Source organism: Mesoplodon bidens (genome assembly GCF_964165515.1).
Source record: "Mesoplodon bidens genome assembly, chromosome: 5".
In the NCBI taxonomy this organism is placed as follows: Eukaryota; Metazoa; Chordata; class Mammalia; order Artiodactyla; family Ziphiidae; genus Mesoplodon; species Mesoplodon bidens.
Window position 1 is genome coordinate 46632411 of NC_138161.1, and position 14974 is coordinate 46647384.

The 14974-nt window shown below is 46.2% G+C and overlaps 1 protein-coding gene across 1 annotated transcript; it reads right to left on the reverse strand.

The window, feature by feature from the left end:
- Window positions 1–11182: 11182 nt before the first annotated feature.
- Window positions 11183–14455, reverse strand: LOC308617508 (EF-hand calcium-binding domain-containing protein 4A-like; the record flags this gene model as incomplete). Its single annotated transcript, XM_081234712.1, has 5 exons — window positions 11183–11314; window positions 12578–12775; window positions 12904–13050; window positions 13492–13672; window positions 14101–14455. 4 exons carry the CDS (start codon window positions 14453–14455, stop codon window positions 12589–12591), a joined length of 870 nt encoding a protein of 289 aa, XP_081090838.1. The 3' UTR covers window positions 11183–11314; window positions 12578–12588.
- Window positions 14456–14974: the final 519 nt, after the last annotated feature.

The window sequence follows — 14974 nt, forward strand, 5'->3', positions numbered from 1 at the left end:
AACACCTTTATTAGAGTATAATTGCTTTACAATGGTGTGTCAGTTTCTGCTATATAACAAAGTGAATCAGTTATACATATACATATGTCCCCATATCTCTTCCCTCTTGCATTTCCCTCCCTCTTACAGCTCCCTCCCTCCCACCCTCCCTATCCGACCCCTCTAAGTGGTCACAAAGCATGAAGCTGATCTCCCTGTGCTATGCGGCTGCTTCCCACTAGCTATCTATTTTACATTTGGTAGTGTATATATGTCCATGCCACTCTCTCACTTTGTTCCAGCTCACCCTTCCCCCTCCCCATATCCTCACATCCATTCTCTAGTAGGTCTGCATCTTTATTCCTGTCTTGCCCCTAGGTCCTTCTGACCTTTTTTTTTTTTTTAGATTCCATATATATGTGTCAGCATAAGGTATTTGTTTTTCTCTTTCTGACTTACTTCACTCTGTATGACAGACTCTAGGTCCATCCACCTAACTACAAATAACTCAGTTTCATTCCTTTTTATGATTGAGTAATATTCCATTGTATATATGTGCCACATCTTCTTTATCCATTCATCTGTTGATGGACACTTAGGTTGCTTCCATGTCCTGGCTATTGTAAATAGAGCTACACTGAACAGTTTGGTACCTGACTCGTTTTGAATTATGGTTTTCTCTGGGTATATGCCCAGCAGTGGGATGGCTGGGTTGTATGGTAGTTCTATTTTTAGTTTTTTAAGGAATCTCCATACTGTTCGCCATAGTGGCTGTATCAATTTACATTCCCACCAACAGTGCAAGAGGGTTCCCTTTTCTCCACACCCTCTACAGCATTTATTGTTTCTAGATTTTTTGATGATGGCCATTCTGACCAGTGTGAGGTGATACCTCATTGTAGTTTTGATTTGCATTTCTCTGATGATTAATGATGTTGAGCATTCTTTCATGTGTTTGTTGGCCATCTATGTATCTTCTTTGGAGAAATTTCTATTTAGGTCTTCTGCTCATTTTAGGATTGGGTTGTTTTTTTGTTTGTTTTGTTTTATTTTGTTTTGTTTGCGGTACACGGGCCTCTCACTGCTGTGGCCTCTCCCGTTGCGGAGCACAGGCTCCGGACGAGCAGGCTCAGCGGCCATGGCTCACGGGCCCAGCTGCTCCACGGCATGTGGGATCCCCCCGGACTGGGGCATGAACCCATGTCCCCTGCATCGGCAGGCGGACCCTCAACCACTGCGCCACCAGGGAAGCCCTGTTTGTTTTTTTTTTGATATTGAGCTGCATGAGTTGCTTGTATATTTTGGAGAGTAATCCTTTGTCAGTTGCTTCATTTGCAAATATTTTCTCCCATTCTGAGGGTTGTCTTTTCGTCTTCTTTATGGTTTCCTCTGCTGTGCAAAAGCTTTTAAATTTCATTAGGTCCCATTTGTTTATTTTTGTTTTTATTTCCATTTCTCTAGGAGGTGGGTCAAAAAGGATCTTGCTGTGATTTATGTCATAGAGTGTTCTGCCTATGTTTTCCTCTAAGAGTTTGATAGCTTCTGGCCTTACAGTTAGGTCTTTAACCCATTTTGAGTTTATTTTTGTGTATGGTGTTAGGGAGTATTCTAATTTCATTCTTTTACATCTAGCTGTCCAGTTTTCTCAGCACCACTTATTGAAGAGGCTCTCTTTTCTCCACTGCATATTCTTGCCTCCTTTATCAAAGATAAGGTGACCATATGTGCATGGGTTTATCTCTGGGCTTTCTATCCTGTTCCATTGATCTATATTTCTGTTTTTGTGCCAGTACCATACTATCTTGATTACTGTAGCTTTGTAGTATAGTCTGAAGTCAGGGAGCCTGATTCCTCCAGTTCTGTTTTTCTTTCTCAAGATTGCTTTGGCTATTCGGGATCTTCTGTGTTTCCACACAAATTTTGAAACTTTTTGTTCTAGTTCTGTGAAAATTGCCAGTGGTACTTTGACAGGGATTGCATTGAATCTGTAGATTGCTTTGGGTAGTAGAGTCATTTCCACAATGTTGAATCTTCCAATACAAGAACATGGTATATCTCTCTATCTCTTTGTATCATCTTTAATATCTTTCAATAGTCTCATAATTTTCTGCATACAGGTCTATTGTCTCCTTAGGTAGGTTTATTCCTAGATATTTTATTCATTTTGTTGCAATGGTAAATGGGAGTGTTTTTTTAATTTCACTTTCAGATTCTTCATCATTAGTGTATTGGAATGCAAGAGATTTCTGTGCATTAATTTTGTATCCTGCTACTTTACCAAATTCATTGTTTAACTCTAGTAGTTTTCTGGTAGCATCTTTAGGATTCTCTATGTATAGTATCATGTCATCTGCAAACAGTGACAGTTTTACTTCTTCTTTTCCAATTTGTATTCCTTTTATTAATTTTTCTTCTCTGATTGCCGTGGCTAGGACTTCCAAAACTGTGTTGAATAATAATGGTGAGAGTGGACATCCTTGTATTGTTCCTGATCTTAGTTCAAATGGTTCCAGTTTTTCACCATTGAGGATGATGTTGGCTGTGGGTTTGTCATATATGGCCTTTATTATGCTGAGGAAAGTTCCCTCTATGCCTACTTTCTGCAGGGTTTTTATCATAAATGGGTGTTGAATTTTGTCAAAAGCTTTCTCTGCATCTATTGAGATGATCATATGGTTTTTCTCCTTCAATTTGTTAATACGGTGTATCACGTTGATTGATTTCCGTATACTGAAGAATCCTTGCTTTTTTGGGATAAACCCCACTTGCTCATAATGTATGATCCTTTTAATGTGCTGTTGGATTCTGTTTGCTAGTATTTTGTTGAGGATTTTTGCATCTATGTTCGTCAGTGATATTGGCCTGTAGTTTTCTTTCTTTGTGACATCTTTGTCTGGTTTTGGTATCAGAGTGATGGTGGACTCGTAGAATGAGTTTGGGAGTGTTCCACCCTCTGCTGTATTTTGGAAGAGTTTGAGAAGGATAGGTGTTAGCTCTTCTCTAAATGTTTGATAGAATTCGCCTGTGAAGCCATCTGGTCCTGGGCTTTTGTTTGTTGGAAGATTTTTAATCACAGTTTCAATTTCAGTGCTTGTGATTGGTCTGTTCATATTTTCTATTTCTTCCTGGTTCACATTTCTAAGAATGTGTCCATTTCTTCCAGGTTGTCCATTTTATTGGCATAGAGTTGCTTGTAGTAATCTCTCATGATCCTTTGTATTTCTACAGTTGTCAGTTGTTACTTCTCCTTTTTCATTTCTAATTCTATTGAGTCTTCCCCCTTTTTTTCTTGATCAGTCTGGCTAATGGTTTATCAATTTTGTTTATCTTCTCAAAGAACAAGCTTTTAGTTTTATTGATCTTTGCTATCATTTCATTCATTTCTTTTTCATTTATTTCTGATCTGATGTTTATGATTTCTTTCCTACTGCTAACTTTCGGGGTTTTTTGTTCTTCATTCTGTAATTGCTTTAGGTGTAAGGTTAGGTTGTTTATTTGAGATGTTTCTTGTTTCTGATGGTAGGCTTGTATAGCTATTAACTTCCCTCTTAGAACTGCTTTTGCTGCATCCCATTGGTTTTCGGTCATTGTGTTTTCATCGTCATTTGTTTCTAGGTATTTTTTGATTTCCTCTTTGATTTATTCAGTCATCTCTTGTAGTGTGTTGTTTAGCCTCCATGTGTTTGTATTTCTTACAGATATTTTCCTGTAATTGATATATAGTCTCATAGCATTGTGGTCGCAAAATATATTTGATACAATTTCAATTTTCTTAAATTTACCAAAGCTTGATTTGTGACCCAAGATATGATCTATCCTGGAAAATGTTCCATGTGCACTTGAGAAGAAAGTGTATTCTGTTGTTTTTGGATGGAATGTCCTATAAATATCAATTAAGTCCATCTTGTTTAATGTATCATTTAAAGCTTGTGTTTCCTTATTTATTTTCATTTTGGATGAAATGTCCATTGGTGAAAGTGGGGTGTTAAAGTCCCCTACTATGATTGTGTTACTGTTGATTTCCCCTTTTATGACTGTTAGCATTTTCCTTATGTATTGAGCTGCTCCTATGTTGGGTGCATAAATATTTACAAATGTTATATCTTCTTGGATTGATCCCTTGATCATTATGTAGTGTCCTTATTTGTCTCTTGTAATAGTCTTTGTTTTAAAATCTTTGTTGTCTGATATGAGAATTACTCCTCCAGCTTTTTTTTTTTTTTTTTTTTTTTGCGGTATGCCAGTCTCTCACTGTTGTGACCTCTCCCGTTGTGCAGCACAGGTTCCAGACACGCAGGCTCAACGGCCATGGCTCACAGGCCTAGCCGCTCCACGTCATATGGGATCTTTCCAGACTGGGGCATGAACCCGTGTCCCCTGCATTGGCAGGCAGACTCTCAACCACTGCGCCACCAGGGAAGCCCTCCAGCTTTCTTTTCATTTCCATTTGCATGGAATATCTTTTTCCATCCCTCACTTTCAGTCTGTATGTGTCCCTAGGTCTGAAGTGGTTCTCTTGTACACATAATATATATGGGTCTTGTTTTTGTATCCATTCAGCCAGTCTAGGTCTTTTGGTTGGAGCATTTAATCCATTTACGTTTAAGGTAATTATCGATATGTATGTTCCTATTACCATTTTCTTAATTGTTTTGGTTTTATTATTGTAGGTCTTTTCCTTCTCTTGTGTTTCCTGCCTAGAGAAGTTCCTTTAGCATTTGTTGTAAAGCTGGTTTGGTGGTACTAGATTCTCTTAGCTTTTGCTTGTCTGTAAAGCTTTTAATTTCTCCGTCAAATCTGAATGAGATCCTTGCTGGGTAGAGTAATCTTGGTTGTAGGATTTTCTCTTTCATCACTTTAAATATGTCCTGCCACTCCCTTCTGGCTTGCAGAGTTTCTGCTGAAAGGTCAGCTGTTAACCTTATGGGGATTCCCTTATGTGTTACTTGTTGTTTCTCCCTTGCTTTTTTTTTTTTTCTTTTGCAGTACATGGGCCACTCACTGTTGTGGTCTCTCCCTTTGTGGAGCACAGGATCTGGATGTACAGGGTCAGCGGCCATGGCTCACGGGCCTAGCCACTCCGTGGCACATGGGATCTTCCCAGACCAGGGCACAAACCCATGTCCCCTGCATCGGTAGGCAGACTCTCAACCACTGCGCCACCAGAGAAGCCCTCCCTTGCTGCTTTTAATATTTGTTCTTTGTATTTAATTTTTGGTAGTTTGATTAGTATGTGTCTTGGCGTGTTTCTCCTTGGATTTAACCTGTATGAGACTCTCTGTATTTCCTGGACTTGAGTATCTATTTCCTTTCCGATATTAAGGAACTTTTCAACTCTAATCTCTTCAAATATTTTCTCAGTCCCTTTCTTTTTCTCTTCTTCTCCTGGCACCCCTATAATTCGAATGTTGGTGCGTTTAATGTTGTACCAGAGGTCTCTGAGACTGTCCTCAATTCTTGTCATTCTTCTTTCTTTATTCTGCTCTGTAGTTATTTCCACTATTTTATCTTCCAGGTCACTTATCTGTTCTTCTGCCTCAGTTATTCTGGTATTGATCCCTTCTAGAGAATTTTTAATTTCATTTATGGTGTTGTTCATCTCTGTTTGTTTGCTCTTTAGTTCTTCTATGTCCTTGTTAACATTTCTTGTATTTTCTCCATTCTATTTCCAAGATTTTGGATCATCTTTTCTATCATTATTCTGAATTCTTTTTCAGGTAGACTGCCTATTTCCTCTTCATTTGTTAGGACTGGTGGGTTTTTACCTCCTTCTTCATCTGCTGTGTTTTTCTCTGTCTTCTCATTTTGCTTAACTTACTGTGTTTGGGGTCTCCTTTTCGCAGGCTGCAGTTTCGTAGTTTCCGTTGTTTTTGGTGTCTGTCCCCAGTGGCTAAGGTTGGTTCAGTGGGTTGTGTAAGCTTCCTGGTGGAGGGGACTAGTGCCTGTGGACTGGTGGATGAGGCTGGATCTTGTCTTTCTGATGGGCAGGTCCACGTCTGTTGGTGTGTTTGGGGGGGGTGCTTATTATGATTTTAGGCAGCCTCTGTGCTAATGGATGGGGTTGTGTTCCTGTCTTGGTAGTTGTTTGGCATAGAGTGTCCTTCACTGTAGCTTGCTTGTTGTTGAGTGGAGCTGGGTCTTGGCGTTGAGATGGAGATTTCTGGGAGATTTTCACTGTTTGATATTACGTGGAGTTGGGAGGTCTCTTGTGGACCATTGTCCTGAACTTGGCTCTCCCACCTCAGTGGCACAGCCCTGATGCCTGGCTGTAGCACCAAGAGCCTGCCCTCCACACGGCTCAGAATAAAAGGGAGAAAAACAAAGAAAGAAAGAAGAAGAGAAGATAAAATAAAGTAAAATAAAATAAAGTTCTTATGTGCCGAATTGGGTGACTGGGATTGACATGTATACACTGGTGTGTATAAAATTGATGACTAATAAGAACCTGCAGTATAAAAAAACAAACAAACAAAAAAAACAACTAAACTTTCTTTGGGTTATTTGTATGGAAATATGTTAATATAAATGTTTCAGACATTACATGAAATTTCTAAAAATCTTATATGTTCTGGTATAACGTTATAAGTCTTAATTCTAGTTATTACTTTAAAATGTATATCTCAGGGCTTCCCTGGTGGCCCAGTGGTTGAGAGTCCACCTGCCGATGCAGGGAACACGGGTTCGTGCCCCAGTCTGGGAAGGTCCCACATGCCGCAGAGCGGCTCAGCCCGTGAGCCATGGCCGCTGACCCTGCGCGTCTGGAGCCTGTGTTCGTAATGGAAGAGGCCACAACAGTGAGAGGCACGCGTACCGCAAAAAAAAAAAAAAAAAGTATATCTCAGAAATAACTAAATTTCCTTGTCAATTGCATTACTATGAACTTCCATCAAACCTTTAACCGTGGTCATTTTTAAGTCTTTTGTCATTTACAGACAGTTCTGGGTATACTCCGATGCTTTTGCAAAAACATTCCTATAAAAGGGTTTCATCTTCAAGAAATTCATGGAAAAGACTCTGACAAGTACAGGTTTCTGGTAACTGACTATACTGCTGAACTGAATGAATAAGTATTTTCAGAACTCTAGTGGAAAACTGATGATTCATAAAAGTGCTAACAAAAGATCAAGATAAAAAAAATTTATTACATGGGACTGAGTGAACTGATGAGGATGATTATAATTTTTGTGGCTTTCTGTTTAAATAAAAAAGAAAAATCCCACAAGGACTCAGAGGCAAAAAAAATACAAATCAATTTTCACTGCAAAGTAAAGGAGCTGCAGTGGAGGATTACTGGACTGAATGTCAATATTATGACATAGTATGAGTGTGTTTCGTGTTTGGTAATTGCAACCATTGTTGCTTTTGTTGTGGTCATCCAAAAAAAAAAAAAAAGAAAAGGAATGTTAGATAAAAAAGAAAAAAAATTATTTTAAATAGTAATAAATAAAAGGACAGACAGAACCCTAGGACAAATGGTAAAAGCAAAGCTATACAGACAAAATTACACACAGAAGCATACACATACACACTCACAAAAAGAGAAAAAGGAAATATATATATATATATATATATTGTTGCTCCCAAAGTCCACCTCCTCAATTTGGGATGATTCGTTGTCTATTCAGGTATTCCACAGATGCCGGGTATATCAAGTTGATTGTGGAGATTTAATCCGCTGCTTCTGAGGCTGCTGGGAGAAATTTCCCTTTCTCTTCTTTGTTCACACAGCTCCTGGGGTTCAGCTTTGGGTTTGGACCTGCATCTGCATGTAGGTCGCCTGAGGGAGTCTGTTCTTCGCTCAGACAGGATGGCGTTACAGGAGCAGCTGATTCAGGGGCTCTGGCTCACTCAGGCCAGGGGGAGGAAGGGGTACGGACGCTGGGCGAGCATGCAGTGGCAAAGGCCGGCGTGACGATGCACCAGCCTGAGGCGCCGTGTGTTCTCCCGGGAAGTTGTCCCTGGATCACGGGACCCTGGCAGTGCTGGGCTGCACAGGCTCCCAGGAGGGGAGGAGTGGAGAGTGACTTGTGCTCACACACAGGCGTCTTGGTGGTGGCAGCAGCAGCCTCAGCGTTTCATGCCAGTCTCTGGGGTCCGTGCTGTTAGCCACGGCTCGCGCCCGTCTCTGGTGCTCCTTTAAGCAGCGCTTTTTTTTTTTTTTTTTTTTTTTGCGGTATGCTGGCCTCTCACTGTTGTGGCCTCTCCCATTGTGGAGCAACAGGCTCCGGACGCGCAGGCTCAGTGTCCATGGCTCACGGGCCTAGCCGCTCCGCAGCATGTGGGATCTTCCCGGACCGGGGCATGAACCCGTATCCCCTGCATCGGCAGGCGGATTCTCAACCACTGCGCCACCAGGGAAGCCCAGCAGCGCTCTTAATCCCCTCTCCTCGCGCGCCAGTTAACAAAGACGGAAGAAAAAGTCTCTTGCCTCTTCGGCAGCTCCAGACTTTCCGGACTCCCTCCCGGCTAGACGTGGCGCACTAACCCCTTCAGGCTGTGTTCACGCCCCCAACCCCAGTCCTCTCCCTGCGCTCTGACCGAAGCCCAAGCCTCAGCTCCCAGCCCCGCCCGCCCCGGCGGGTGAGCAGACAAGCCTCTCGGGCTGGTGAGTGCTGGTCAGAACCGGTCCTCTGTGGGGGAATCTCTCCGCTTTGCCCTCCGCACCCCTGTTGCTGCGCTCTCCTCCGCGGCTCCAAAGCTTCCCCCTCCGCCACCCCCATCTCTGCCAGAGAAGGGGCTTCTAGTGTGTGGAAACCTTTCCTCCTTCACAGCTCCCTCCCACTGGTGCAAGTCCCGTCCCTATTCTTTGTCTCTATTTTTTTTTTGCCCTACCCTGGTACGTGGGGAGTTTCTTGCCTTTTGGGAGGTCTGAAGTCTTCTGCCAGCGTTCAGTAGGTGTTCTGTAGGAGCTGTTCCACATGTAGATGTATTTCTGATGTATTTGTGGGGAGGAAGGTGATCTCCGCGTCTTACTCTTCCGCCATCTTGAAGCTCCTCCTGTATAATCCCATCCCCAACGCAGAAGAGATCGATCCACTGTTATCTCGCTTTATACGTGCTGTTGAGATGCCTATATGATTTCCTTGATTTGTAAGTGAAGCTGTCTTTCTACATGGAGGTACCAATAGTTTTCTTCTACTTGAAATCTAATACTTTTACTAAGATATATCTTGAAGTTCACTTTTCTGGGACAATTATCACAAGAATGTTTCAAATTGTATGTTAAAGTCTCCTGTTTTTCTGCAAATTTTTCTTGAACTATTTTAAATACTATTTCTGTTCCATTATTTTTTTTTTCTTTTTCAGGGATTCCAGTTGTGTGTTTGTGTATAACCCTTGCTTATTTTCTATACCATCATTCTCTGATTCTTATTACACATTCATTCTATTAGTCATTTCCTTTCCTCTCTTCAATTACCCTTTTAAAGATAATAATATCTCTTACCTTTGAGGATCATGTAATTTAATCTTAATTTCCAAAATGATTATGTCATTTTCTCCAAATCATTTCCACCTTTAGTCAGTTTTCATCTTATGTATTTTGTTTTCTCCATCTCTGATTTGGCTTTGGAATTTTTGATATAAGGTGCTTTTCCATTATCTTCAAATGCTTATTTAAAGGTAAAGAAACAGACTCTGAGATGGAGATGTGCATGAAAGAAGTCTGTTGAGGAATGCCCTCAGGGACAATGCTTATTAACTGAATGAAGGAAGTAAGATCAGACAGAAAGATAATTTGAATGTAGTTACAAAAAAAAGACCTTAGCCAATCCTGTGGAGAAGTGGGGTTTGTGATGTCCCTTCAAAGTTCCCAAGCCCTAAGTCGGGGGCCTGGAATTTATACCTTACATGAATAGTCATTGGATACAGGCTGCCCCCAAGGAAGTAATATGACCTTCATAAGACACTTATCTTCAGATAAGGATATCTCCTAGAGAGGGACTTAGTTGAGAGCTGTCAGCTACTAGCACTCTTACTGCTAGGGAAATAGGTGGGATCTGGGCTGTGAACAGTAGATCTGTTACTGGTTACCTCTTATACTACTCAGAACTACTTATTTTTATAATAAGTTCTGGGGAAAGCCCCGCCAGAATTTGGATTTTTCTCTTTTCCTGGAGAATCTTAAAAAATGAAGGTTAGGGGCTTCCCTGGTGGCGCAGTGGTTGAGAGTCTGCCTGCCGATGCAGGGGACACGGGTTCGTGCCCCGGTCCGGGAAGATCCCACATGCAGTGGAGCGGCTGGGCCCGTGAGCCATGGCCGCTGAGCCTGCACGTCTGGAGCCGCTCCGCAATGGGAGAGGCCACAACAGTGAGAGGCCCGTGTACCGCAAAAAAAAAAAAAAATGAAGGTTAATGGGACACCTGCAGTTCCAACGGCTGCAGCTAGTCTCAAAGCCACACTAATATCCGTCTTCCTCCTCTTGGTTCCCTTCACATTTGCCTCATACCTCTGCTGCTCTAGGTGATAATACAGGAGGAGAATCCAGAAGTCATATCCCTGGGGAATGTGAACCTTACATCACCATGCCCTTTTCAGTCCTCATTGCTGCGTTTGTCTATTTACTATCAAACTTGAGCAAGGGAGTACCAGCACGATACCTATGGATCACCTGAATGCCAAACATAATTTTTCCTGCTTCCATTGCATAATAGCAACCCTGTCTCTTCCTGAAAACAAGTTCAATTACCCCCTTCAATTCTCATGGACTCCTTTTCTTTCCTGGTGGTCTCTTGGACAAGGAATCCAAAGTGACTGTGTAGCTGCTGAGGCTTTATGTATAATAGAATTCTTGCTGCACTCCCTGGTAAGAGCATTTCCCCTCTGAGAACCAGGACTTCTAAACCCATAGAGTGCAGATATATGGGGACATAGAGTACAGATTCCCCAAGTGGGTCACTTAGGGAAGTCCTGGATTCAGGTATTGAACCTATTGAAGACACAGCCCCATATAATGGTCACGGATTTCTGGTGGAAGGTACACTCTGGAGGTCATAGTACTGACACCTCAGTTATACTTTCAACAGGCCGTTTCATCTGTTTATTAAGCTCGTAGTTTCCCACTGATGTGAAATAGGAGAGAACCAGTGTACCAGTCACTGCCCAATATGACACTTCTTTTACTGAAAAGTGGATTTCTGGCCCAATGCCATGTTATACACCACTCTATCAGCCTCAGATACTGGTGCTACCTGAGGTCTTGCAGATAAGAAAGATAACTCATACCTGAATTTTGCTGATATTAGTCAAGATGCATTTCTGCCACTTTCAGAGTATAAGAGGTTTATAGCAGCAAACTTGACACCAGCGGCTGGCTGATCTTCTTGAGGGATGTTGCTATATTGGGGGCCACAACAGTTTCTGGTAAGTTAGGCATTTGGAAGGAACATTACCTAGATCAGCATGGAAATGTTGGAGCCTATGCATATGCATTCCTCCATCCCAGCCAATACAGCACTTTTTTCATGTGCCCATTGTGCCAGCACTGGCATGGCAGATGAACAAAGCAGGATGACCCCAACTGGCTGAATAATTCTGTCTATTTGGTTGTTTAACAGCTCTTCCTTGGTAGATGCTCTCTGGTGGACATTTATATGGAATATGAGGATCACCAAACCCTGTATCCACTCTAGTAAATCCATTCCTATGCCTCTTCCTCAGATTTCCTGGTCCCTGACCTTCTCATGTTTCTCCCCACAGGACACTGACCACTATCCAAACTTTACACCTCTACCCTGAGTCTATATATTCTTAGGTTGGACCACTTCTCTTTCTATACAATGGAAATAGATGATCATTCCACTGCTCTAAGGGAGAATTTCCCCTTAGTGATGCCTTTCACGGTCACCTTGGGTGGAGCTATAGTTCAACATCTGTACATTTTGACATCAACACACCAAGATGACCATCCAAGGACCTACTTGGCTTTCTGAGGCCAGATGTGTGAGCTGAGGGAAAGACATCCGTGCAATGGTGGTAGATGACAAGAAGGTCTGGGTCACCTGCTGGTGAGGCTTATGGTATTCTCTGCCCTGCTTAGGCCAGATCCTTGAATTTGCCACCTTCAGCTTCTAATGAATTGCTCCTGGTTCTGCTCAACCTTATACTTGTTAGTGTGACAAATTCCAGCTCATGAAGGCAATTCTGGTTTTGGTCACTTAATGTCCCAAAGGCAGGAGCACTTCCTCTAGCATGTTTCATAGTACACCAGGGAGTTTTTGGGTTTGGGGTTTTGTTTTGTTTTGTTTTGTTTCTCAATGGCTTATAATTCTCTACTAAGAGAGCAAATCCTTGATCCAAAACCTTAAGGGTACATGAGTCTACAGTTAGAATTTTTTGTTTGTTTTTTGGAGTTCCCCCCACCCCCGCCGGTACGCGCGCCTCTCACTGTTGTGGCCTCTCCCGTTGCGGCGCACAGGCTCCGGACACACAGGCTCAGCGGCCATGGCTCACGGGCCCAGCCGCTCCGTGGCATGTGGGATCTTCCCGGACCGGGACACGAACCCGCCTCCCCCACATCGGCAGGCCGACTCTTCCCACCAGGGAAGCCCCAGTTAGAGTTTTTCATAAACTTTCCATTAACTCCACATGTCTTCCTACCTTTGAAATCTCTAGCGCGGGTGGGTCCGCTTGGGAGAAGGCGGGGCCGGCGACACCCGCGCGTCCGGGCTTGGGCCGTGCGCGGGGCAGCGGCGCTGCGGGGCCACCTGACTGCGCAGGCGCTGGCGCTGCTCGCGAAGCTGCTGCTCCATCTCTTGGTAGAGACACCACACCTCCCTCTCGTGTTCGCTCTCCCGCCTTCGGGAAACCGGGGGTGAGACAGCTGCTTAGAACCTGCTAGCACTACAGCCCCCGGCCCCGCCTCTAGCACCTCGCGGAGCCCCTCCACCTGGCCCTCAGGCCGCCCCCAGCGCCCCAGCCCTCACCGCCATAGCGCCTGCTCCAGGCCCTCCCGCTCTCGGGCCGCTTCTTCCAGGCAGGCCGACACTCGCATCAGAACGTCCTCGAAGGAGCCCAGCAGTTCGGGTCGCTCACGCTGCAGCCGGGTCCAGAGCGTCTGAATTGCCCACGGCCTGCAGGGGCGGGGCGGGGGAGGGCAGAGGCTGAAGCTGAAGCGGGGATTCCCCACCCCACCCTGCAGGGTAAGAAGCCCCCAGAGGCCCCTGTAGTCTTGCACAAGCAGGGCATGCCTCTCCTGGGTGCTTTCACCCCTGCGGGAGTCTGTGCCTGTGCGGGGCTTGTGTGGCCAGGAGGTGTGTGTGCATGGGGTTGTGTCCTTGTGTACACACGGCTGTGCCTGTGACGGGGGGCAGCCCTGACTGCTGCCTCCTGAAATGCAAATTCTGTGGGAAATCATGCGCGGCACGCAGTAGTTGCAGCTGAGAAGGAAGGACTGGGCCAGACCCGGCCTAGGGACCCTGCCTGGGAACAAACACGCAGGCGACACGGACAGGCAGCATGCAGTGGACAGAGAGCAAATGAGGATGCTGGGAGCCGGGCCAGCACCGACTCACTCACCCAGGACCCGGGCCACCCCCAGCTGCTCCAGCGCAGAGCAGAATCTCTCCTCCTCCTCGTCCTCCTCCTCCAGGGAGCCCCCCGTGCCTTGCACATCCGACCAGCCCACCTTGAAGGTTTCCTCTGGAGCCGGGGAGGGCAGGGCACCGGGGACGGACTCCACACCCACCAACTTCCCTGCGGGCATGGGAGGGAGAGATTACCGGCTGTGGGTTACCACCGCAGCCCCCCCACCCCCCCGCCTCCACACACATATCCTGCCCTTTCTCTGAGCCCAGTTTCCTGTTTTTCTTCCTTATTCTGGTCCAATTCTTGTCCTGGGAATGGGAGGTGACAGCTGGGCTCAGGCCAAAATGAGGCATGCCTGGCTCCCAGCCCCACCTGGGTTCGGCTCAGGCAGCAGGTCATCTCCACATACGCCACAGCATCTGGGGGGCTTCTCGTGGTGCCTGGGTGTACAGACACCAGCCTGCGCTCCAGAGGGAGGCCAGGAAGAAGCACGGGCTGCCACCCACGTGGGCTGTGGGCCCCAGAGAGTCCCACATGTGCCAGCGGAGGGTGTCTGAGCAGCGGGGTAGGGGGTGGGGCTCAGGGGCCGGGCTCACCCAGGCCAAGGCAGAGCTCCCGAGCCGTGAGGAAGCCGGTGTGTGCCTGGTCCAGACTTTTGAACACAGCCTCCAGCTGTTCGGGCATGAGGGGCAGGTCGCTCTGCAGGCCTTGGCCGGGCAAGGATGGCAAGGCTGAGTAGCCAAGGTCAGCCCTGGGGCGGGCGGCCTCTTGGGGCTGGGGGCTCAGCTGCAGGTCGTGGCGGGTGATGAAGCCCTTGGCCTCCTTATCGCACAGCAGAAACAGCTCCTGGGCCTGCTCCAGCGTCGCTGCCAGTGGCTCTGGGGCGCGCCCCTCGCCCCACCCCTCCTTCTCCTGAGCCTCCCCAGCCCCAGGCTCCCCGGGGCTGGCCATGGTGGGGGTCTCAGCCTTGGGTGCTGTGAAGCCAAAGAGAAGTCAGGGCCTGAGTAGAGCTGAGAAATGAGGGGAGAGAAGGGAAGGCAGAGAGGGTGAGGGGCAAGCGTAGCTGAGGGCTGAGCTGGAGTGGTGGGGAGCAGAAGGGTCTCCCTGGCCCCATGAGAAGGTGGGAGAGGGCCTGGCGGAGGCCCAGAGAGGAGGGCCAGCTGGGGGAGGTGTGGCCCAATCGCAGGTGGTGGGGCTGGCGTGAGGTGTAATGGGTGGAGCCATGCAGGCTCAGGGCCACCCAGGGAGCCAGCCGGTGCAGGAGAGGATGTGCTGGGGGGAGGGAGCAATCTCGGCATGCTGCGGAGTCGGGAGCAGGGGGGCAGCTATAGATCTTGTGATGGAAAGTGAGGAGGTGGGAGCTTGGGAGAGGGGGCAGAGGCTTGGGTGAGAGAATGGTCAGCCACAGAGAAGCTGCAAAGGTCCTGGAGTCAGGGCCTGGAGACGGGGCTGACCAGGCTGGGCCAGTGG